At 49.1% G+C, this 24,088-nt stretch overlaps 2 protein-coding genes across 7 annotated transcripts in view; one reads left to right on the forward strand and one right to left on the reverse strand.

Annotated features, from left to right (window-relative positions):
- LOC117074122 (GON-4-like protein) overlaps positions 1-18,249 on the forward strand; it is a 36,805-nt gene extending 18,556 nt beyond the window's left edge. Inside the window, 6 exon segments of the mRNA XM_033195335.1 lie at positions 12,761-12,904; positions 13,715-13,752; positions 14,643-14,755; positions 15,696-16,323; positions 16,414-16,516; positions 17,224-18,249. Coding sequence (XP_033051226.1) covers positions 12,761-12,904; positions 13,715-13,752; positions 14,643-14,755; positions 15,696-16,323; positions 16,414-16,516; positions 17,224-17,373 — 1,176 coding nt within the window. The 3' untranslated portion in view covers positions 17,374-18,249.
- Positions 17,143-22,870, reverse strand: LOC117074559 (protein misato homolog 1). 6 transcript variants are annotated; one of them, XM_033196147.1, is made up of 14 exons: positions 22,113-22,844; positions 21,884-22,019; positions 21,333-21,402; positions 21,152-21,227; positions 20,527-20,581; positions 20,303-20,441; positions 20,030-20,147; positions 19,810-19,944; positions 19,554-19,706; positions 19,142-19,273; positions 18,884-19,068; positions 18,537-18,641; positions 18,370-18,446; positions 17,143-18,044 (listed from the first exon to the last, which is right to left on the reverse strand). In XM_033196147.1, exons 1-14 carry the CDS (start codon positions 22,194-22,196, stop codon positions 17,830-17,832), a joined length of 1,680 nt encoding a protein of 559 aa, XP_033052038.1. In that variant the 5' UTR covers positions 22,197-22,844; the 3' UTR covers positions 17,143-17,829. The 6 variants fall into 6 exon arrangements, with proteins under 6 accessions (XP_033052038.1, XP_033052037.1, XP_033052041.1 ...); XM_033196146.1 differs by having other exon boundaries at positions 17,158-18,044; positions 18,337-18,446; positions 22,113-22,840; XM_033196152.1 differs by having other exon boundaries at positions 17,906-18,069; positions 18,337-18,446; positions 22,113-22,864.
- Between the last annotated feature and the right edge of the window lie 1,218 nt (positions 22,871-24,088).

Raw genomic sequence — 24,088 nt, forward strand, 5'->3', positions numbered from 1 at the left:
AAACCTGGGTTATCGAGCCTCAGCTAAAAAGGCCCAGATCTGCAGGCCAGAGGTAACCTACTTGGGGTATCTACTTAGAGGGGGACAGCGCTGGCTAACAAATTCTCAAAAAGAAACTGTCCTACAGATCCCCAGACCGCAGTCAACACGACAGGTAAGAGAGTTCCTGGGATCTGCAGGGTTCTGCAGACTCTGGATACCTGGCTTCGCTGAACTGGCAAAACCCCTCTATCAGGCTACCAAAGAGCAGCAGCCCTTCAATTGGACTGAAGAGGCTGAGCAAGCTTTCCAGCAAAACAAAACTGCTCTGCTCTCGGCCCCCGCGCTGGGTCTTCCGGATGTCTCTAAGCCTTTCCACTTATACGTGGACAAAAGCCAGAGCATAGCGAAAGCAGTATTAACTCAAAATTTAGGTCCCTGGCGCAGACCGGTTGCATACCTCTCAAAGAGACTGGACCCGGTAGCTGCAGGATGGCCTCCTTGCCTCCGGATGATTGCTGCAACGGCCCTGATGGTCAAAGATGCTAACAAACTGGCCATGGGCCAAGAATTACAAGTCACCACCCCTCATGCTGTCGAAGGCATCCTCCGACAACCCCCTGACCGATGGCTCAGCAATGCTCGGCTTACCCATTATCAAGGGCTGTTACTAAACCCCCTCAGAATAACATTTAAGCCCCCGACAACCCTAAACCCAGCATCATTGCTGCCAGACCCAGACTTAAGTAAGCCGCTCCACAACTGTGCTGAAATACTAGCCCAGATACATGGAGTCAGAGAAGACCTCCAGGACCGACCGCTACCAGATGCAGACCTCACCTGGTTCACTGACGGAAGCAGCTTCGTTCACCAAGGACAGAGGTATGCGGGGGCGGCGGTAATCTCAGAGACTGAGATAGTTTGGGCTGAGCCTTTACCTCCAGGAACATCGGCTCAAAAGGCTGAGTTAATAGCCTTGGCACAAGCCCTGAACTAGGCAAAGACCGTAAACTGACAGTATATACTGACAGCCGATATGCATTTGCCACTGCCCACATACATGGGGCTATATACAGAGAGAGGGGGCTTCTCACAGCTGAAGGAAAAGACATTAAAAATAAAGAAGAAATCTTAAATCTTCTGGCTGCCCTTTGGGAACCCAAAAAGCTGGCTATCGTCCACTGTCCGGGGCATCAAAAAGCCACTAACCCAGTCACTTGAGGAAACCACCTGGCTGACCAGACTGCAAAAGACGTGGCTAAAACCACTCCTCAGCTGCTGGCCCTCCAGCTGCCTGATCCCGGGCCCAGAGAATTGCCCTTTCACCCAGAATACCCAGAAGAAGACCTCCAGTGGATAAGTAAACTCCCTGGAACATAGGTCAGTAATCAGTGGTGGAAAGATTCTAACAACAATACCATTCTCCCGGACAGGTTGGGGCAGCGAGTAATAGCACAAATCCACCGAAGCACTCATCTGGGCCTGTGGCGGATGTTAGATTTGATTCAACACGCTGGACTAAAAATTAAAAATGCCCCTGAAAAAGTAGACGCCACGGTTAAAAACTGTGTAGTATGTCAACTCAATAACGCCAGTCACGGGACCCAGACCATGGGAAAAACACACAGGGGAGATAGACCTGGTATATATTGGGAAATTGACTTCCCTTGCCCAAGTTACTTTACAAAACCGCCGTGCACTAGACCTGTTAACGGCCGAAAAAGGAGGGACCTGTCTTTTCCTCAGAGAAGATTGTTGTTTCTACATAAATGAATCTGGACTCGTAGAAACGCGAGTTCAACAACTACATAAACTCAGCCTAGAATTGCAGAAACAACAATTCACCTCTGCTGCCAACAGCTGGTGGAATTCCTCCATGTACTCCCTTCTAGTGCCCCAATAGGACCATTCATAAGTATACTTCTCTTACTCACTATAGGACCATGTATAATAAACAGATTAACAACCTTTGTAAAAGAAAGACTCAACACTGTCCAGCTTATGGTCCTCAGAGCCCAGTACCAACCTGTACTCACGAGACTTCCGAGTCAGACCTATAAGACCCAAGATTGGCTCTCAAGATACTAGAGAGAGGGGGGAATGAGGAGTGGAAAAATACTGAATATCAGAGGTCAGAAAAGTCAGGAAATCCCCCTTAATGCTAAAACAACAAGGTTATCTGGAAAGTCCCTAGCAGGGCAAGCGACCGTTTGTGGTTTGGTCAAATGGTGGGAACCAATGAACAACTGACTAATGTTTAACTTTAAATGTCAGCCAATTGTAAACCTACAACTGTAAAAATCCCCAGTGACTCTGTAACTTGCTGTAACTTGTTTGTGTCTGACTATAAAAGATGGCTGAACACCGAGCTCGGGGTCTCTCCCTAGGATCTGATACCTAGCTGGAGGGAACCAAGTTTGAACTCGAAATAAAGTGATCCCTGCTGCTTGGCTTTGTCTCTGGACTCTGGTGGTTGCTTTTGGGTCATCGCGGGTCTGGGCATTACACGAGAAGCGCCCACAGATGCGGAGGGGCAGGCAACCCCTTTAATGCAGGCCAGATACTAGGCTTGCTGAATGTTTAAAGGTTGTAAACTGCTTCTTTGGCCTTTAAACTTGCCTGCTTTACAATTGGTAAGACCTGGGGACGTATGGAAGTAACCATTCCCCTAACTATGCTGGAAGGAGTCAGACTTTATCTGCACCTAACACATAATTAAAACAACTTTACCAGGTTTTACGTTCAAGTTTAAAATTGCCAAGAATTACCATTATAACATGTAATTTAGACTACTGAAAATAGATTTACATGCAAGTTGTGCAAAAACAGTAAAATGCCTTTTTAGTCAAAGATTATAAGAAGGCCTGATGTACATTTTGCCTAGGGATAAAGGATTGTCTTAAATTAGATAAAATAAAGCAAAAAGTTTAAGCAAATGTGGAAAGAAGGTAAAAATCTTCCAAAAGGAAACTGTGAACATATTGACTGAATTCAAAAGGGATTTTCTGAAAATGGAGCATTGAAATAAAAGCACATGGCCACGCATGGTGGCTAACACCTGTAATCCCAGCACTTTGGGGGGCAAAGGCGGGTGGATCACCTGAGGTTGGGAGTTCAAGACCAACCTGACAAGCATAGAGAAACCCCATCTCTACTAAAAATACAAAAAATTAGGCGGGTGTGGTTGCACATGCCTGTAATCCCAGCTATTCAGGAGGCTGAGGCAGGAGAATTGCTTTAACCCTGTAGGCGGAGGATGTGGTGAGCCTAGATCGTGCCATTGCACTCCAGCCTGGGCAACAAGAGTGAAACTCTGTCTCAAAAAAAAAAAAAAAAGCACAAAGTTTTCTTAAGATGCTACACGCATCTGTTTGGCCAGGCGCGGTGGCTCAAGCCTGTAATCCCAGCACTCTGGGAGGCCGAGACGGGCGGATCACGAGGTCAGGAGATCGAGACCATCCTGGCTAACACGGTGAAACCCCGTCTCTACTAAAAAATACAAAAACTGGCCGGGTGAGGTATCGGGCACCTGTAGTCCCAGCTACTCCGGGAGGCTGAGGCAGGAGAATGGCATGAACCCGGGAGGCGGAGCTTGCAGTGAGCTGAGATCCGGCCACTGCACTCCAGCCTGGGGGACAGAGCGAGACTCCGCCTCAAAAAAAAAAAAAAAAGAAAAAAAAAAGATGCTACTCTCCTCTTTAGCAAGATTTGTAAAGGGTTATGAAAGGTTCATGAAAATCTCACCCCATGGTCAAACTGATTAAGACTGAATAGAATTGGACAACCCTTGGCCAGGCGCGGTGGCTCACACCTGTAATCCCAGCACATTGGGAGGCCAAGGTGGGCAGATCACGAGGTCAGGAGATCGAGACCATCCTGGTTAACACAGTGAAACCCCGTCTCTACTAAAAATACCAAAAATTAGCAGGGCATGGTGGCAGGCACCTGTAGTCCCAGTTACTTGGGAGGCTGAGGCTGGAAAATGGCATGAACCCAGGAGGCAGAGCTTGCAGTGAACCTAGATCGCACCACTGCACTCCATCCAGCCTAGACAACAGAGTGAGACTCCATCTCAAAAAAAAAAAAGAACTGGGCAACCCTTCTGGGTCCCCTTCCACTGTGTGGAAGCTATGCTTTTGCTTTCACTTTCACTTTAATAAATCTTGCCATCACACACTCTTTGGGTCCGCGTGTTTCTCTGATGGAGCTGTAACACTCACCGCTGCAGTCCATGGCTTCATTCCTTGAAACCCGTGAAACCACGAACCCTTCAATCGAGAAAAGACCTTTGATTAGGAGAAGACTTTGCGTCTCATTCCCAGGGACCCATCCAGGTTTTCTCCAAAGCAGTAACATTGGACCCCTTTTGCTTGCTATTCTGTTCTATCTTCTTGCTAGAAATTGGAGGAAAACACCAGGCACCTGTCAGCCATTTAAATGTGACATGCGGCCATGCACAGTCGCTCACGCCTGTAATCCCAGCACTTTGGGAGGCCGAGGCGGGTGGATCATGAGGTCAGGAGATCGAGACCATCCTGCCTAACACAGTGAAACTCCGTCTCCTAAAAATACAAAAAAATTAGCTGGGCGTGGTGGCGGGCACCTGTAGGTACTCGGGAGGCTGAGGCAGGAGATTGGCAGGAACCTGGGAGGCGGAGCTTGCAGTGAGTCAAGATTGCAGCAGGTACTCCAGCCTGGGCAACAGAATGAGAGTCTGTCTCAAACAAACAAACAAAAAAGTGACAAGTGCAGCCACCAGACTTAAGACATGGGTGTGAGGCTTTCTGGGAAAGGGCTCTCTAACGACTCCTGGCCCTCTGGGCTGGGAGCGCTGGTTTGCCTGGAACCAGGTTCACCTTTCTCTACCTTTCCTGGGAAAAGCCGAGGGCTGGCTAGAGGCAGAAAACTGTTGTCCCAAACTCCTGGCACTGACCCAGATGACATCATGGCACGGCGAGAAGCCTCTACTGCACAGCCACCCATGGATGCATTCCCTGCCTTTTCTGACTCATGCCTCCTGGATCCTAATGTTTTCAGAGAAGACTTTCTTGAGTCCCTATCCTTTAGGATCTTTCCTACCCCTGAGTCTAAGAATCTTTTGGCTAAGAGCCTAAGTCGAGTGGGGAGGTAATCCAAAGACCTTTGCCCATGGTGCCCCCAGGCTTATTCTTATGCAAATGGGTATCAATATACTTATACGGGACCTGTCCCTCATAACCTGTACCCTAGGCACTATCTGGAAGATCAAAGGCAGCAAGAGTGAAACTCCATCTCAAAAAAAAAGAGAAGAAGAAAAAGATTTTAAAAAAGCACAACAGGCCGGGCGCGGTGGCTCAAGCCTGTAATCCCAGCACTTTGGGAGGCCGAGACGGGCGGATCACGAGGTCAGGAGATCGAGACCATCCTGGCTAATACGGTGAAACCCCGTCTCTACTAAAAATACAAAAACTAGCCGTGCGAGGTGGCGGGCGCCTGTAGTCCCAGCTACTCGGGGGGCTGAGGCAGGAGAATGGGGGAAACCCAGGAGGCGGAGCTTGCAGTGAGCTGAGATCCGGCCACTGCACTCCAGTCCGGGCGACAGAGTGAGACTCCGCCTCAAAAAAAAAAAAAAAAAAAAGCACAACAAGGTTTTCTTTTTTTTTTTTTTTTTTTTTTTTGAGGCGGAGTCTCGCTCTGTCGCCCGGACTGGAGTGCAGTGGCCGGATCTCAGCTCACTGCAAGCTCCGCCTCCCGGGTTCACGCCATTCTCCTGCCTCAGTCTCCCGAGTAGCTGGGACTACAGGCGCCCGCCACTTCGCCCGGCTAGTTTTTGTATTTTTAGTAGAGATGGGGTTTCACCGTGTTAGCCAGGATGGTCTCGATCTCCTGACCTCGTGATCCGCCCGTCTCGGCCTCCCAAAGTGCTGGGATTACAGGCTTGAGCCACCGCGCCCGGCCCACAACAAGGTTTTCTTAAGATGCTGCTCTCCTCTTTAGCAAGATTTGTAAAAGGTTATGAAAGGTTCATGAAAATCTCACCTCATGGTCAAACTGATTAAGATTGAATAGAATTGGGCAACCCTGGCCGGGCATGGTGCCTCATGCCTGTAATCCCAGCACTTTGGGAGGCCAAGGTAGGCGGATCACGAGGTCAGGATCTGTATATCACACCATCCTACAGCTAGATCTCTTTTGTAAACAAGAGGGCAAATGGAGGGAAGTGCCACAGGTACAGGTTTTTTTCTCACTAAGGGATAACCCACAATTATGTAAAAAATGTAATTTACATCCTACTGGGGGTCCTCAAAGCCTATCCCCATACCCAGGTCTCCCCATGGCTCCCTGTCCCACTAGTAAGGACTCTCCTTTGGCCCTATCGACCCAAAAGGAGCCAGACAAAAAGATGGCCAAGGAACCAAAAGGCACCAATGGCCCTTGATTGTGCCCCTCCAAGCCGTGGGAGGAGGAGACTTTGGCTCAGCATGAGTACATGTCCCCTTCTCCCTCTCAGGCTTAAAACAGATCAAACTGGACTAGGAAAATTCTCAGATAATCCTGATGGATACATAGATGTCTTATAGGGATTAGGACAATCTTTTGATTTAGCATGGAGAGATATTATGTTGTTGTTAGGTCAAACATTAACTACCAACAAAAAAGAGTCTGCCTTAGCTGCAGCCTGGGAGTTTGGGGATCTCTGGTACCTAAGACAGGTAAATGATAAAATGACATCAGCAGAAAGGGAACAATTCACCACAGACCAACAGGTAGTTCCCAGTGTGGATCCCCACTGGGACCTCGATTTGGAGCATGGAGACTGGAGTCACAGGCATTTATTGACTTGTATACTAGAGGGATTAAGAAAGACCAGAAAAAAGCCAATGAATTACTCAATGATGTCCACCATAACTCAGGGAAAGGAAGAAAACCCTACAGCATTTTTAGAGAGGCTAAGGGAGGCATTAAGAAAGCATACCTCTTTGTCAACTGACTCTATTGAAGGCCAAATAATTTTAAAGGATAAGTTTATCACTCAGTCAGCTGCAGACATTAGAAAAAAACTTTGAAAGTCTGTCCTGGGCCCCCGAGCAAAATTCAGAAACTCTATTGACTTTGGCAACTTTGTTGTTTTATAATAGGGATCAGGAGGAGCAGGCTGAATGAGACTGACAAGACAAGAAAAAGGCTGCTGTCCTAGTCATGGCCCTCAGGCAGACGAACTTTAGTGGCTCTGAAAGAAAGAAAGGCTGCGCAGGCAACCTGCCTAACAGGGCTTGTTATCAGTGTGGCTTACAGGGTCACTTCAAAAAGGACTGCCCAAACAACAATAAGCTGTCCCTTTGTCCACGTCCCTTGTGCCAGGGAGATCACTGGAAGGCACACTGCCCCCAAGGGTGAACATCCTCTGGGCCAGAGGCCACTACCAGATGGTCCAACAACAGGATTGAGGGTGCCCAGGGCAGGCACCAGCCCATGCCATCACCATCAAAGATCCCCAGGTAAGCTTTACCATTGAGGACCAGGAAACTGACTTCCTCCTGGACACTGGTGTGGCCTTCTCAGTTTTACTCTTCTGTCCCCGACAACTCTCCTCCAGGTCTTTCACCATCAAAGGGGTCCTAGGACAGCCAGTCACTAGGTATTTCTCCCGCCCCCTAAGTTGTGACTGGGGAACCTTATTTTTCTCATATGCTTTTCTTATTATGCCTGAGAGCCCTACTCCTTTACTAGGGAGGAACATATTAACTAAAGCAGGGGCCATCATATACTTGAATATAGGAGAAGGAATACCTGTTTGCTGACCTACTTAAGGAGGGAGTTAATCCTGAAGTCTGGGCAGAGGAAGAGCAATACAGACAAGCAAAAAACGCTTGTCCAGTTCAAGTTAATTAAAGGATCCTACTTCCTTTCCTTATCAAATCCATACCCCCTCTGACCAGAAGCCCAATAAGGGTTACAAAAGATTGTCAAAGACCTAAAAGCACAGAGATTAGTAAAACCATGCAACAGTCCAGGCAACACTCCCATTCTAGGCATACAAAAACCCAATGGACAACGGAGGTTAGTGCAAGACCTCAGAATTATCACTGAGGCAGTTGTTCCTCTGTATCCAGTGCCGAGATCAGCTCGGTTGGGGAGACCCTAACCCAGCAGTGCTAGAGGAATTAAAGACACACACACAGAAATATAGAGGTGTGAAGTGGCAAATCAGGGGTCTGACAGCCTTCAGAGGTGAGAGCCCCAACCAGAGATTTACCCATGTATTTATTAACAGCAAGCCACTCATTAGCATTGTTTCTATAGATATTAAATTAACTAAAAGTATCCCTTATGGGAAGCGAAGGGATGGGCCAAATTAAAGGAATAGGTTGGGCTACTTAATTGCAGCAGGAGCATGTCCTTAAGGCACAGATTGCTCATGCTATTGTTTGTGGCTTAAGAAGGCCTTTAAGCGGTTTTCTGCCCCGGGCGGGCCAGGTGTTCCTTACCCTCCTTCCGGTAAACGCACAACCTTCCAGTGTGGGCTTTATGGCCATCATGAACATGTCACAGTGCTGCAGAGATTTTGTTTATGGCCAGTTTATGGCCAGATTTTGGGAGGCTTGTTTCCAATAATCCAGTTGTACCTAATCCTTATACTCCACTCTCCCAGATAATAGAGGAAGCAGAATGGTTTAAAGTTCTAGATCTTATGAACGCTTTCTTCTGCATCCCTCTGCATCCTAACTTGCAATTTTTATTTGCCTTTAAAGATCTATCAAAAATTTGCCTTTAAAGATCTGTCATCTCAGCATACCTCAACTGTCCTGCCATTCATTTTTGGGGCTGAGATACTAGGAGGACTAGGAACTGTCATTGGAGGCTTTACCACCTCCACCCAATTCTATTACTGTTGGGGAAAAGCGGAGTGTTGGGGAAAAAACTGAGGCAGGACTTGCATGCCTGACATAATGTAAAAGAGTCTTGGAACATGTCCCGGGTCCAGGGTCTAAAACCCCTCATGGCCTTTGGAACACCAAGCTCTGTGCCAAAGAGTGGAAAGCTGCCCTGCTGCACCACACTCTAAGCCCAGGGCATAATACCCTCATGACTTGGATGGAATCCAGGGCTCAGGGCATAAAACCCCTCATGGCTTCTGGAATGTGTCTAGATGTGCTGGCTCCTTGCTTCTAGCCCTCCCAGGCTCATAGATTGATTGTATCTTAAGCTAGAAGAACATGTTCCCCACTATCTCAAGTAGCAGAACATGTTCCATATGCTTCAAAGAAAATGCTAAACCATCACAGCTGTAGATCATGTGCTTGATACACCGTTCTTTCAACCCCCACATCCTCACCACCTGCTTCTTTGTTTGATCACCAATAAATAGTGTGGGCTTCAAGAGCTCGGGGCCTTCACAGCCTCCATATTAGCATCGGCCCCCTAGTCCCACTTTTTGCACTCTTGTCTTGTCTCATTCCTTTGACTCCGCCAGACTTCATAGCCCCCATGGCCTGGTGTTGGGTCTGATCACCCCAATATATTACAAATTATCACAAGAGTTAAATGATGACATGGAACAAGTCGCAGATTTGCTGGTCACCTTACAAAGCTAGCTTAACTCTTTGCCAGCAGTAGCCCTCCAAAATTGGAAAGCCTTAAATTTATTAACAGCTGAAAGAGGTGGGACCTGTCTTATTCTAGAAAAAGAGTGTTGCCATTTCATTAATCAATCCAGAATTGTCACCAAAAAGGTTAAGGAGCTTTGAGACCGGATACAGTGCTGGCCACAAGAGCTCCAAGACACAGGACCTTGGAATATTGTCAATCAATGGATGCCCTGGCTTCTCCCCTTCTTGGGACCCTTGGTGGCTATTGTGATGTTGCTTATCTTTGCACCCTGCATTTTTAACCTCCTTGTAAAATTTGTCTCTTCCAGAATAGAATCCATGAAACTGCAAATGATTCTATAAATGGAGCCCCAAATGACCACCACTAGCACCTACTATCGAGAACCCCCAGACTGACCCACCAACCTGTTCTCGCACCATGACACCAAAGACTCCCCTCCCGAGGAAGCCTCAACTGCAGAGCCCCTTCTATGACCCAGGTCAGCAGGAAGTAGCTAGAATGATTGTTGCCCAACTTCCCAATAGCACTTGGGCTTTCCTATTGAGAGGCGAGACTGAGGGACTAAGTGGCTAAGTTGGCTGCACTTCCTGTGTCAATAGGGACTTCCCTAAGGGAACTTTTCCCTAAGCCAAAATAAGTCATAGCTGCAAGCTAAGGGATTGAACCTTCAACCAATCATACAGGGAGTTTAAGCTCTAGCTGCAGCCTGATGTTTTTAACCAATCACGCCTGCCAACCTACAAGCGCACAGAAAATAAGCTAATTCTATATGACATAAAGAGAAAAAGGGGAGGGGCCATAAGGTGATATAAGCATAAGACACCCAAGCCAAAAATGGCAACGCTTCCAGGTCCCCTTCCACCATGTGGGAGCTTTACTTTCACTTTCGCTTTCACTTTAATAAATCTTGCCAATGCAAAAGAAAAAAAAAAAAAGTAAATAGAATTGCGTATAGGATTTCATTAAAATTGGGGTTAACATTAATAGCAAACTTATGGAAGGGTAAAATTTGGCTTTCTCTCTTGAACAGGATTTTTATGTAATAGTAAAGGCTAATCAAAGCATTTTGCTTTTTCAAATTTTTGAGTCATCCTTTTGGGCAAAACAAATGACTTATGGTAATCTGAAATTCTATTTCATAATATCAAGAGTTTTAAACCTGTAAGGACCAGTCACAGTGGGTCACGTCTGTAATCCCAGGACTTTGGGAGGCTGAGGCAGGTGGACCACTTGAGGTCAGGAGTTCAAGACCAGTTTGGCCAACATGGTGAAACCCCATCTCTACTAAAATTACAAACTTAGCTGAGTGTGTTGGAGCATGCCTGTAATCCCAGTTACTCAGGAGGCTGAGGCAGAAGAATCACTTGAACCCAGTGGAGGTTGCAGTGAGCCAAGACTGTGCCACTGCACTCCAGGCTGGGTGACAGAGTGAGACTCTATCTCAGAAAAAAAAAAAAAAAAAGACATAATTAATTACATCAGCGTGGTGGTGGGTGCCTGTAATCCCAGCCACTTGGGAGGCCAAAGAATTGCTTGAACCCGGGAGGTGGAGGTTGCAGTGAGCTGAGATCAGCTCCATCTCAAAATAAAAAATAAAAAAATAGGCCAGGCACAGTGGTTGATGCCTGTAATCCCAGCATTTTGGAAGGCCAAGGTGGGAGGATAAGCTGAGGTCAGGAGTTCGAGACCAGCCTGGCCAACATGGCAAAACCCTGTCTCTACTAAAAATACAAAAACTAGCCAGGCATGGTTGTGTGTGCCTGTAATCCCAGCTACTAGCGGGGCTCAGGCAGGAGAATCGCTTGAGCTGGAGAGGCGGAGGTTGCAGTGAGCCAAGATCGTGCCACTGCACCCAGCCTGGGCGACAGAATGAGAGTCCATCCCAAAAAAATAAATAAAATAAAAAATAACAAAATAAAAATAAAGAGATTATGTCAGCCAGGTCTTTTGGCTCACACCTGTAATCCCAGCATTTTGGGAGGCCAAGGCCGATGGATGGCTTGAGCTGAGGGTTTCGAGGCCAGCCTGGACAACATAGCAAAACCTCACCTCTACAAAAAATAAAAAGATTAGCTGAGTGTGGGGGTGGACACCTGTGGTCCCAGCTACTTGGGAGGCTGAGGTGGGAGGACTGCTTGAACCTGGGAGGTTGAGGCTTCACTGAGCCATGATTGCTCCATTAACATTCCAGCCCAGGTGACAAGCTCAAGACCTTGTCCCCTCCCCCACTCCAAAAAAAAGAGAGACAATGTCTCAGCCATGCACAGTGGCTCACACCTGTAATCCCAGCACTTCAGGAGGCTGAGGTGGGAGAATCCCTTGTAGTCAGGAGTTTGAGACTAGCCTGGGCAATACAGGTCCCAGGGATCCTCCTGACTCAGCCTCCCAAATAGCTAGGGCTGCAGGTGCACACCATGACATCTGCCTAATTTTTAGGGTTTTTTGTAGAGATGGAGTCTCACTATGTTGCCCAGGCTGGTCTTGAACGCTTGGCTTTTTTTTTTTTTTTTAGATGGAGTCTTCCATTCTCACCCAGGCTAAAGTGCAGTGGTGCAATCTCAGCTCACTGCAACCGGCACCTCCCGGGTTCAAGTGATTCTCCTGCCCTAGCCTCCTGAGTAGCTGGGATTACAGGTGCCTGCCACCGTGCCCAGCTAATTTTTCTGTATTTTATAGTAGAGATGGGGATTCACCATCTTGGCCAGACTGGTCTCGAATTACTGACCTCATGATCCACCCACCTTGGCCTCTCAAAGTGCTCTGATTACAGGCATGAGCCACCACACTCACCCAAACTCCTGGCTTTAAACGATCCTCCTGCCTTGGCCTCCCAAGTGGTGGGATTACAGGCATAAGCCACCTTGCAAGGCCTGAAAATTCTTTGTAATGTAAGCTCTAAAGTAGTACATGAGTTTGGGTGTCTCATTTCACATCCATAATACAGCAAACAACATGAAATATATACATCTCTTGAAGCTGTTACTCACATCTTAATTGCTTTGGGTGGCTACCCACCAGTGGCCCAAGGTGGATGGAGGTTAGGGTTTTAAATTAGATCTCATAATTGTAAACTAGAATTTTAAACCAATCATTTCTCGTGTCCTGGTCCACTAGTTCTTATCCTTAGAACCCTCAAGTCCTGCTCTAGCTGTATTGTGACACCTCTTTTGCCCACTTTCCACTCTGGTAGTTTGAGGAGCAGCAGGCTTTTGAGAAGAGCCGCAAGTTCCTTCGGCAGCTGGAGATTTGCTTTGCAGAGAACCCCTCACACCACCAGAAGATTATCAAGGTCCTCCAGGGCTGTGCAGACTGCCTTCCCCAGGAGATCACCGAGGTATTCTTTCCTGTCCTGCTTTCTTCCTGTTGTCTTCTGGGCCTTAGACCTTTCCCTTGTCTCTTTCCCCACCTACTCCATACCTTTTTGCCTCTGGAGTGTCATGGGCTTCCTGGAGGAGATGAACAAGGCAAGGACTTTTTAGGCCTACCCAAAGCATAAAGCACTGGGGTAGGGAGGGATTGCTACCTGAAACCAGAGCCTGTCTGATCTTCACAGGCTTAGGAATGCCATGGATGTCCTGGAAGGGATGCTCAAGGAAGGAGGTTCTGGGACCTGGGAGGGGCCTTACGTCCTTGCTGTGCTTGGGGTAGTGCCCTAGCTGGAGATCAGTAGGGTGGAATGGAGAGTGGAATCACTAGGAGTCATATGTAGTATTAGTACCCTTCCCCTGGCCGGACATGGTGGCTCACACCTATAATCTAAACACTTTGGGAGGCCGAGGCAGGCAGATTACCTGAGGTTGGGAGTTGGACACCAGCCTGAACAACATGGAGAAACCCCGTTTCTACTGAAAATACAAAATTAGCTGGGTGTGGCGGCGCATGCCTGTAATCCCAGCTACGCAGGAGGCTGAAGCAGGAAAATCGCTTGAACCTCGGAGGCGGAGGTTGCGGTGAGTGGAGATCGCACCATTGCACTCCAGCCTGGGCAACATAAGCGAAACTCCATCTCAAAAAATCAGTCAATCAAAAATATTTGGAGCAGTAGCTGGGCAAAGGGGCACTCAGGAGGCTCACGCCAGATCATTACTTGAGCCCAGGAGTCTGAGGATATAGTGTACCACTATGGTCATGCCTGTGTAAATAGCCACTGCACTCCAACCTGAGCAAGATAATCTGTTATCTGTGAGACCTTGTCTCTCTCTTTTTTTATTTTTGAGATGGAGTCTCACTTTTGTACAGCCTGGAGTGCAGTGGCACAATCTCAGCTCACTGTAACCTCTGCCTCCTGGGTTCAAGTAATTCTTGTGCCTCAGCTTCCCAAATAACTGAGACTACAGGCCCCAGCCACAACATTACACTAATTTTTGTATTTTTAGTAGAGATGGGGTTTCACCATGGTGGCTAGGCTAGTCTGGAATCCCTGACCTCAAGTGATCCCCGCCTTCAGTCTCCAAAGTACTGGGATTACAGGTGTGAGCCACCACACCTGGCCTCTGTTTTTGTTGTTGTTGTTGTTGTTTTGACACAGGGTCTCGCTATGTTGCCCAGGCTGATCTTGAACCCTTGGGCTCAAATGATCCTCACACCTCAGCCTCCCAAGTAGCTGGGTTTACAGGCATGTACGACTGCACCCAATTGAAACCCTGTCTCTTAAAAAAAACAAAATTGTTGACTGGGTGCGGTGGCTCATGCCTGTAATCCCAGCACTTTGGGAGGCCGACACAGGCAGATCACGAGGTCAGGAGATCGAGACCATCCTGGCTAACACGGTGAAACCCCATCTCTACTAAAAATACAAAAAATTAGCTGTGCGTGGTGGCGGGTGCCTGTAGTCCCAGCTACTCAGGAGGCTGAGGCAGGAGAATGGCATGAACCCGGGAGGCGGAGCTTGCAGTGAGCTGAGATGGCGCCACTGCTCTCCAGTCTGGGCAACAGAGCAAGACTCTGTCTCAAAAAAAAAAAAAAAATTGTTGGAGCAGACATGCATGTGGGTTGACTTGGTGAGCATCAGGCAGGGTTTCTTCCTTTGGTGTGCCCCGAAGACATCGGCGGTCAGGACACCTTTGACCCAGAAGACCATCTCTGCAGGTCTGTGGCAGCAAATCCTACAAGAGCAAGGAGCCCCATGAGGCCACCCAGATCAGGACTGTCAGGACCACCAGAAAGGGAGAGACGCCTGTTTCAGGTGAGTGATCTGCCAGCCCAGCCCTTCTGTTCCTGTCTCATTCTCCTGTACTCCAGACAGGAACCTCCATGAGCCTGGATAGATAGCCTTTTCAGGGATGGATATACCACCTCTTTCACTGATGCACCCATAGGAAGCCCTTCTCCTGTTCAGGCTTTTTCTGTCCTATGGCCTCACTCCTCTTGCAGAATTAAGAGTGTGTGGCTGGGGGCAGTGGCTCACGCCTGTAATCCCAGCACTTTGGGAGGCCGAGATGGGTGGATTACCACAGGAGTTCAAGACCAGCCTGGCCAACATGGTGAAACTCTGTCTCTACTAAAAATACAAAAAAAAAAAAAAATTAGCTGGGCCTGGTGGTGGAAGCCTATAATCCCATCTACTCAGGAGGCTGAGGCAGGAGAATCCCTTGAACCCCGGAGGTGGTGGTTGCAGTGAGCTGAGATCACGCCACTGTACTCCAGCCTGGGCAACAAGAGCAAAAATCCGTCTCAAAAAAAAAAAAAAAGACTGCTACAAATTTCAGCGATTCAACATTGTCTTGTGTTTCTATTCCTAAAACCCTTCCCCCCATCTCCAAATCTACTATAATCTATATCGTAAAGACTGGGCCATTCTCAGCTTTGGCAGTAGGACTTTATATCTTTGCATAAGTGACATTATGCCCCCCACCTCCACCCAACTCTTTTATTATTTATAATTTTTGTAGTGATGGGATCTCACCATATTGCCCAGGCTAGTCTCAAAACTCCTGGCCTCAAGCGATCCCACCACTTTGGCTTCCCAAGGTGCAGGCATTATAGGTGTGAGCCACCATGCCCGGCCCTCTTTTGTATTAGAATTTTTGCACAGTACCTGGCCACAGTGACCCATGGTAATTTCTCGTGCTTAGGTGCATCTTGATCCTGACAGACCCTGAGATCCTTATTTTCTTCCTAAGCAGGATTGCCAGTGGGGGGCACTTTGCCGTCCCCTCGAGAAGTGACTCTTACAGAACGGCTCCTCCTGGATGGCCCACCACCTCATTCACCAGAGACTCCTCAATTTCCCCCCAAAACTGGAGCTGTACTGTACACTGTTAAGAGAAACCAGGTTGGGCCTGAGGTTCTCTCCTGCCCCAAGGCATCCCCCAGACTTCAGAAAGAGAGGGAGGGCCAAAAGGCAGTGGGTGAGTCAGAGGCTTTGATGCTGGTCTGGGATGCATCAGAAACTGAGAAATTGCCTGGTACCGTGGAACCCCGTGCTTCCTTCCTGAGTCCTGTTTCCTCAAAGACCAGAGATGCAGGGAGAAGACATGTGTCCGGGAAACCAGACACTCAAGAGAGATGGCTGCCCTCAAGCAGAGGTAGGGTGAAGACAAGAGACAGGACATTCCCTGTCCATGAATCTCCATCAGGAATTGACACGTCAGAGACGTCTCCCAAAGCCCCTAGAGGGGGTTTGTCTAAAGACAGTGGAACACAGGGCAAGGGTCCAGAGGGGGAGCAGCAGCCAAAGGCCACAGAAGCTACAGTGTGTGCCAACAACAGCAAGGTCAGCTCCACTGGGGAAAAGGTTGTCCTGTGGACAAGGTAGGTAAGGGTGGATGACGTGTGTTTGGAAAAGAGCATAGACCACATCCATGTGGCTCCCTAGGGTTGATCATGATACCTGGGTTACAGGGAAGCTGACCGTGTGATCCTCACCATGTGCCAGGAGCAAGGGGCACAGCCACAGACCTTCAGCATCATCTCCCAGCAGCTGGGAAATAAGACCCCTGCTGAGGTAAGCGGGAGTGGGGGTGGAGAAGACCCAGTAAAAAGAGGACAAGGTGGCCAACGAAGAGATAGAAAGGCCAAAGAAGGAGCTTTCACATCCAAGACAGTAAGTGGTTTTTGTAAAGGTCTGATAAAAGGAAAAGCTTGAGTCATCACGGTGGTAGTGGTTCTAGAAGAGAAAGGACACTGCATTTTTTGGTGGAAGCCCCCGTTTCCATTCTAGCTTTTTCTTTTTTACTTTTTGAGCCGGAGTCCTGCTCTGTCACCCAGGCTGGAGTGCTGGCATGATCTCAGCCCACTGCAACCTCTGCCTCCCGGGTCCAAGCAATTCTCCTGCCTCAGCCTCCCGAATGGCTGGGATTACAGGCGCCCGCCACCCGACCAATTTTTGTATTTTTAGTAGAGACAGGGTTTCACCATGTTGGCCAGGCTGGTCTCAAACTCCTGACCTCAAGTGATCTACCTGCCTCGGACTCCCAAAGTGCTGGGATTACAGGTGTGAGCCACCGTGCTGGCCATTCTAATTCTGTTTTTAGGAGGCGTGTGACTTTGGACAAAACATTTAGCCTCTTGAGTTTCCTTAGCTATAATGATATAGCTCTCCCAACCTTGCTGTGTTGAATACATAAAAGATTTTGCAAATCAATATATAGTGCTTCATAAATGTTAACATGTTACTAAGGATCAGTGAATACAGCCCTGCTCCTTTCTTAGGTCTCCCACCGTTTTCGAGAACTCATGCAGCTCTTCCACACTGCCTGTGAAGCCAGCTCTGAGGATGAGGATGATGCTACCAGTACCAGCAACGCAGACCAGCTGTCTGACCGTGGGGACCTTCTGTCTGAAGAGGAGCTGGATGAATGAGACTCTGGGAATACTTGGGTATCATCTACGCAGGACCAAACCCAACAGGTGCCCTGTCATTAGGCAGGAGGGTAGTTGTACTCTGCTTGTACAGTCCTTGCGCCCAGTTTACAGACCGGGAGAGGAGCCCAGGACGAGGACAAAGGCTGGAGGATGGAGTAGGACCCAGGGGCTCTGCCATCCTAGGCACCATTCAAGGTCTTATGAAGACCTTACAGATCTCCTCTGTAAATAGCATCGAGTGAGAGTGGAATTCAGCTCCTTTCTCTACTTTTTTTTGGTCTGATGGCACATATTTATTGTTCTGTGGTCTAATCACAATGTTTCTAAATGTAAAAAGTGCATATGTTGGTGTAGCTAGTCCTGCAACATTGAGCTCCTCTGCAGGAAGACACTGGGCTCCTGCATCCAGCTGTTTTTATTGCAAACTAGCTCCTCTCTCCCACACTGGGAACTTTAGTCCACGAGGCTGTCACCACCCTGGTAGCACTGGGCCAGGCTTTGTAGCTCCTGCAGGAGCTCTGCTACGTCATCATGCTCCACTCCAGCATCCATGAAGCTGGCCCAGCGCCGCAAGTCGAGTTTGGTGAGGTCTCTGGCCAAGGCCTCCAGGGTCTGGTGCAGGGACGAAGAGGAACACAGTGCCCCAAACACTGGGATGCTCTCCACAGCTGTGGAGGGAGAGGAAAGACAGACCTGTAGATGGATGATTATTCTGCCCTGGGACTCTGTCAAACTGATGAGGAAGTCCAACCTTAGTAGACTTGATTGTAAACTCAACAAATTTGGTGTACTGTCCCCTTAGTACACCAGTACTCCAGAGGAAGAATGCTTTTCTTGGGAGCCATAGGGTGAATAAAACAATGTTTAACTGTGGACTTTTTCAGCACTTTTAATCCAGGAACGGAGATAGTAAAAACTCTCCCATACTTGAAATCTCAGTTTTCTTTACCTCCTACATACCTGCTCCCTTGGGGGAACCATCCAGAACCATACCCTGTGGACTGCAGCTTGAGAAGAGGTGCGGGTAAGGAGGAGCCACCCTGCAGGGAGTCAGCAGCAGATGGGAAGAACTGTGGGGGCAGAGAACAGATGCTAAGCGCGTAAGAAGTCACAGGAGGGTTGAGGTTGGCAAGAAGGGCAGGAGCAACCGCTACACTGACCTCATGACTCTAGGCTGCTGCTGTTGTAAATACTGAGCCAAGACTTCTTCCCCAGTGGTACATGCGTGAAGGGAGGAGGGTGGAGGTGTCCCTGGGGTGAGCTGGCTGCCAGAACAAAGCCAAAACCACCATTAGGCTGTGGCAGCATGAATAAGAAACTAAGAATTCTTATGTTCTCAGGCCATCAGCTGGATCAAAAAAAAAAAAGAGCTCCCTCCTTTTTTTTTTTTGCTTCCTTTTTAAGGGGTGGGGAGGGAACAATATCATTAGACTGTCCCAGAGAAATTAGGGGGAAAAGGATACGAAACAAAATCTGACAAGGGTTCCTAAGGACCAACAGCTCTCACCTCGTGTGGCATGCTCCGTCTATACCCCTCAGCACCACTGACTGGGCAAAGCAACGTGTTCCAGAAGGCTCCCCACATGCAGACAGTGGGGTCCATGGGGTGGCTCCTCCAAACTGCATCAGGGAATCAGGAAGGGACTGGCCTGGAGCCAAGGGGAAAGGAATGGTTGCTCCTGCTGTCACCACCTAAAGAGAAGGAAGAGAACACGTTAGAGGACATTTTCTCAGCACTGACCCAACCCCTCACAAAGCTTCATACCTTTTTCCCACAGAAGCTCAGCATGTCAGCCAGATGAACCATGGAAACTGGAGAAGAATACAGGCGATAAGGAACAGTGACTGTGTCCAGGGCTATAGCCAGGATGGCACTGCAGTGGAAGGGCAGAGTGGCCTGTAAGAAGACACCAAGAGGTGCACTTGGCCTCAGGCCTGGAAAAGAATGTGTGGAGGCAGAATATTAACACCAGAAAGATCCAGGGGACAAAGCAGGGGTATGTCTGGCCTCTGGTTGGACCAGCATAGGGCATAGGATAGTGTGATCTGAGAGACCACATCACAGCTGAGTTCAAGCTCGGGCCTCAGGAACAGAACCAATAACAGACAGCGGCTGACTGGGAGTATGAGGAGGCCCCGTAGCCTGCTGCAGTCAGAACAAGAGCACCGAGACTTACATCATAATGCAGGTAAGGGAAGTTGACAGGTGGCTCAGGTCGCAGGCCCAGGCTCCCACCCAACGACAAGGGACAGACGAGAGAGCTGTGAGTAGTCAGGTGCATGAGACCAAAAGCTGTGTTTAATAGACGATAGATGTTTCTCTGGGCCTCCTGGTGAAGAAAAAGAGTAGTTTGCATTAAGCAACTCTTCCCCTGGGATTCTCATTTCTCCCTCCCCACTGTGTGACTGCTTACTCCTCCAAGTTCCACTCACCCCACGATGGTAGGGACCAGGTAGCAGGCCCCACGTTATTATTCCCCGCCCTGAATATTCATCTTGTAGCAGCTCTGCCGCCTTCGCGCCTACCCCAGAGAAGCCATCGTGCAGGTCACACAGGATCTGGAAGCCCTGAGCGGAGGTGAGTGATGAAAAATAGTTAGGGAGTAGGATGAGAAGAGCTTCTACCCTGGAGTGCACGTTGCCACGCCGCTACCTGCAAGTAGTCACATTCCTCCACGTAGAAGTGCAGCCTGTCCTCCAGCTCTTCCTGGTACTTGGGTTCCTTTAGGACACTTTCCCCTTGGCCAAAAGCTTCCAGTCGACCTGCTTCCCTGCCACAAGTAAACACAATCCAAGACTTACATCTCTTCTCTCAGCTCCTCAACCTCTTGTCCTGGAGGAGGGCAGGGAAGATGGCCTCAAGAGCCTCATCCTGCATTGGTGGGGACCCACGTTTCTTGCCTCACAGCCTCTGGGGTCCCCATACCCATCATGGTTGTACTTCTGAATCATACAGATGCTCCGAGGATGGAGATGGACTCTGAGGAAGTCTGACCAGACCCTGATGCTGGCCTCTGTAGGGATAAGTGGTTTTGGAGTTGTAGCGGTGGTGAGTGGTGGGGAACCTGAAGACAAGCAGAGGAAATGTACCTTTCTCCACATTTCTGCTCTACCCAGACCCGCATCCATCAGTATCTGGAGAAGTCTCACCTTTGCCATTGGGAATGGATTTGACCCTCCAAACACCATCACTACTCAGCACTCCCTGGGAGGGGTGAAAAAAATTTACATTTAGTTCCAGGCAGTTTAGAGGCAAAGGTTGGTTCATCCTTCTTGAGTTGGCTGGCCACACCGCACAGCCTCCTTTCTGTTCACCGAGTCGTGGTCCTTAGGAAAAGACGTGCTTTTTCCCAAAATATCATTCTAGGACATTTAAAGTGATTAAAATCCCCTTTTACCTGCCCCTATGGAGGCCCTCGGGTTGTAGCACTGGGTTAAAAGGTTCAGGGCAGGCCGGGCACGGTGGCTCAAGCCTGTAATCCCAGCACTTTGGGAGGCCGAGACGGGTGGATCACGAGGTCAGGAGATCGAGACCATCCTGGCTAACACGGTGAAACCCCGTCTCTACTAAAAAATACAAAAAACTAGCCGGGCGTGGTGGTGGGCGCCTGTAGTCCCAGCTGCTCAGGAGGCTGAGGCAGGAGAATGGCGTGAACCCGGGAGGCGGAGCTTGCAGTGAGCCGAGATCCGGCCACTGCACTCCAGCCTGGGTGACAGAGCGAGACTCCGTCTCAAAAAAAAAAAAAAAAAAAAAGTTCAGGGCAGAGGCCCTCACCTCTGCACTCAGAAAGTCCTGGAGATAAGGGTTCTTGAGGCAGAGTTCCTCTTTGTGTGTGGTGAGCTTCCCCTGCCTGAAAGAGATTGGAGATTGATCAAAGAAACCGTACTCTGATGAGTTCTCCTGCGTTGTGTGTACATGTATGTTCCCCACCCTTATCCACACATCAATTACACACCATGCTATTGCAGCATCCAACTGTTTGTCCCTGTAGAGTCCACCTTCCTCTTTTAGGGAGCTCAAACTACCTGTACAGAAATAACAGAGACAAAGTTAGGTCAAAGCCTGGGGCACCCTCCCCCTCTAGCCAACCTTCCTCTGATCACCTGACAACCTGCTGTCACCATCTCTCCAGCACTTGGCTCTTCCAACCTTTCTGGGATATACACTAGTTGGGGGGAAAACCTTGGCCTAGGAGAATCTAGCTTCCATCTTTCCGTTTCCAGCTTAGTCATTAGCTGTGGGACCGGGGGCAAAAACCACATCTAGCAGTCCCACAGTAGTGCTCTGGTTCAAGTCCTCACTGTCTCCAAGGCCTAGCAGCCCATTCCCGAGATGGCTCTTGAGCAACTATCGTGGGCCCCTCGAGTGCTGGCATGTTGTGCTCAGCTCCTCATCTCCAGTCCTTGAGCTCAGTAACGTGGGAGGGTCTTGAAGATAACGGCAGCGCAAGGACTCGGCTCGCGGAAGGGAAACACAGGGCACTGGCTGACCCTGCCACCACCTCACCCTTCAGATCCATGAGGATGAGTCGCGGCGTGTAGGTATCCTGGCCGTGCAGCGTCCGGCCCGTACGATACAGGACGTCGGGGCACAGCTCTCCCGGCGACTCCTTGGCATCGGTTGCTCGGCCCAGCGCAGCATCCTGGGGAAGCAGAGAGGACGAGCCAGGCCGGCTGAACGTCGGGACTGTAGATCCCGAAGGGGTCCTCGGGGGGCAGCTGCCGGCCGACCTCACCTGCTGGTTCCACCAGTGCGCGCCCACGAAACCGGCAAAGTGTCCCAACTGCAGTGTGAGCACTTCCCGGGCCCCGCCCGCCATACTGCGCGGCTCCAAAGGACCGCAGCGACCCAGCCCCGCCGCTCGCTGCTCCTAGCCGATTGGCTTGGCAGGCGCGTGGGCGGGTGTCATTCTCGGCGACCTATTGGTCCGCAAACACATCCTTTTCCATTGGAGAAACGATTCGCCGATTCCTGCCTCTTCCTAGACGTGGCCCAGTCGGGTTTCTCTGTGGTTGCCTGCGAGGGGCGGGGTCCACGGGCCACGCCGTTGCTCCTGCTCCACGTTGGAGCCGGCTGGGCGCTTCCTCGGCCGCTGAAGCGGCCGCCCGGTCGCGGGCCGCGGAAGGCTCTTCCTCGTACTTCCCCTGAGGTCTTATCCCTTCTCACAGATCTCCGCTGGCTGATAGCTTCCCGGGCAAAAATAAAACCTCGCCAGAAAAGCGGAAGCTCCCCTAAAGCCTCCCATGCCCTCTCATGTCTTCAGAAGTCAGGCGGATCACGACTAGTATGTGGACTGGCTTAGCTCTCATATCTCTATCATTTACATGTATTTATCTATCTTTGGTATCTAATACCTTATGTAAATAGAGTCTGTATCTGTTGGTGTCTTTTGTTCAATATGGTTTATGTAATTTATATTTTTGCACATATCTATAATTCATTTTCATCGCTGCGGAATAGTCTATTGTATGAATACATCACCACGAAACTATTCTAAAGAAAGAATATATTCTGCTGATAATAGCTGTTGGGATTGTTTCCAATTTTGGGCTATTAGGTGCTATGATTAACATTCTTGTGTGTATTTAGAAAGAAGGCAAGGGCCGGGCGCAGTGGCTCACGCCTGTAATCCCAACAGTTTGGGAGTCCGAGGCGGGAGGATCAGCAGAGGTCAGGAGGTTGAAACCAGCCTGGCCAACATGATCAAACCCCGGTGTCTACTAAAAACACAAAAAATTTAGCCTGGCGTGGTGGCGGGCGCTTGTACTCCCAGCTACTCAGGAGGGTGAGTCAAGGAATCCTTTGAACCTGGGAGACAGTGAGCCGAAATAGCGCCACTGCAATCCCCCCTGGGCGACAAGAGCAAATCTCCGTATGAAAAAAAAAAAAAAGGGCTAGGGGCCGTGGTTCACGCCTGTAATCCCAGCACTTTGGGAGGCTGAGGCGGTCGGATCACGAGGTCAGGAGATCGAGACCATCCTGGCTAACACGGTGAAACCCCATCTCTACTAAAAATACAAACAATTAGCCGGGCTTGGTGGCGGGCACCGGTAGTCCCAGCCACTGGGGAGGCTGAGGCAGGAGAATGGCATGAGCCTGGGAGGCGGAGCTTGCAGTGAGCCGAGATCTCGCCACTGCACTCCCGCCTGGGCAACAGAGCCAGACTACATCTCAAAAAAAAAAAAAAAAGATAAGGCAAATATTGGTTGGGCACCGAGGCTCACACCTGTATTCCCACGTTTTGGTGAGGCTGAGGCAGGAGGATCGCTTGAGTCCAGAAATTCGAGAATTTGAGGCTAGACTGGACAAAGTAATGAGACTCCCCCTACCCCCAGCCTCTCTATAAAATAATTTTTCAAAATATTACCTGGGCAGCCCACATCTGTAGTCCTAACCAGAGACTAGGGTGGGAGGATCACTTCAGCCCAGGAATTAGAGGCTGTGGTGAACCCTGATTGGACCACTGCACTCCAGCCAGAGACAGAGGGAGACCCTGTCTCGAAATTTTAAAAAGTGACAAAATGTTAATTGAATCTAGGTGAAAGTTATAGGCGTTCTTTTGCAGTACTCTCTCAGCATTCTTGTAGGTTTGAATTTTTTTTTAAAAAAAAGGTTAGATCCTCTTATCTATTCTGAGTTCTTTGTATTTTCTCATGTATTATATTTAGTTTTTATTTATTTATTTTGAGATGGTCTCACTCTCTTGCCCTG

Source organism: Trachypithecus francoisi, unplaced genomic scaffold, assembly GCF_009764315.1.
Source record: "Trachypithecus francoisi isolate TF-2019V2 unplaced genomic scaffold, Tfra_2.0 Lachesis_group5, whole genome shotgun sequence".
Lineage (NCBI taxonomy): Eukaryota > Metazoa > Chordata > Mammalia > Primates > Cercopithecidae > Trachypithecus > Trachypithecus francoisi.

What these genes read in the sequence shown, in the direction of transcription:
- LOC117074559 (XM_033196146.1), bottom strand. Translation starts at nt 22,196, where the DNA reads ATGGCGGGCGGGGCCCGGGAAGTGCTCACACTGCAGTTGGGACACTTT. An exon ending in AGGACTTTCTGAGTGCAGAG is followed by an intron (nt 20,582 to 21,151) that starts GTGAGGGCCTCT and finishes CACCCCTCCCAG; the next exon opens with GGAGTGCTGAGTAGTGATGG. An exon ending in CAGAAGTACAACCATGATGG is followed by an intron (nt 20,148 to 20,302) that starts GTATGGGGACCC and finishes TACTTGTGGCAG; the next exon opens with GGAAGCAGGTCGACTGGAAG.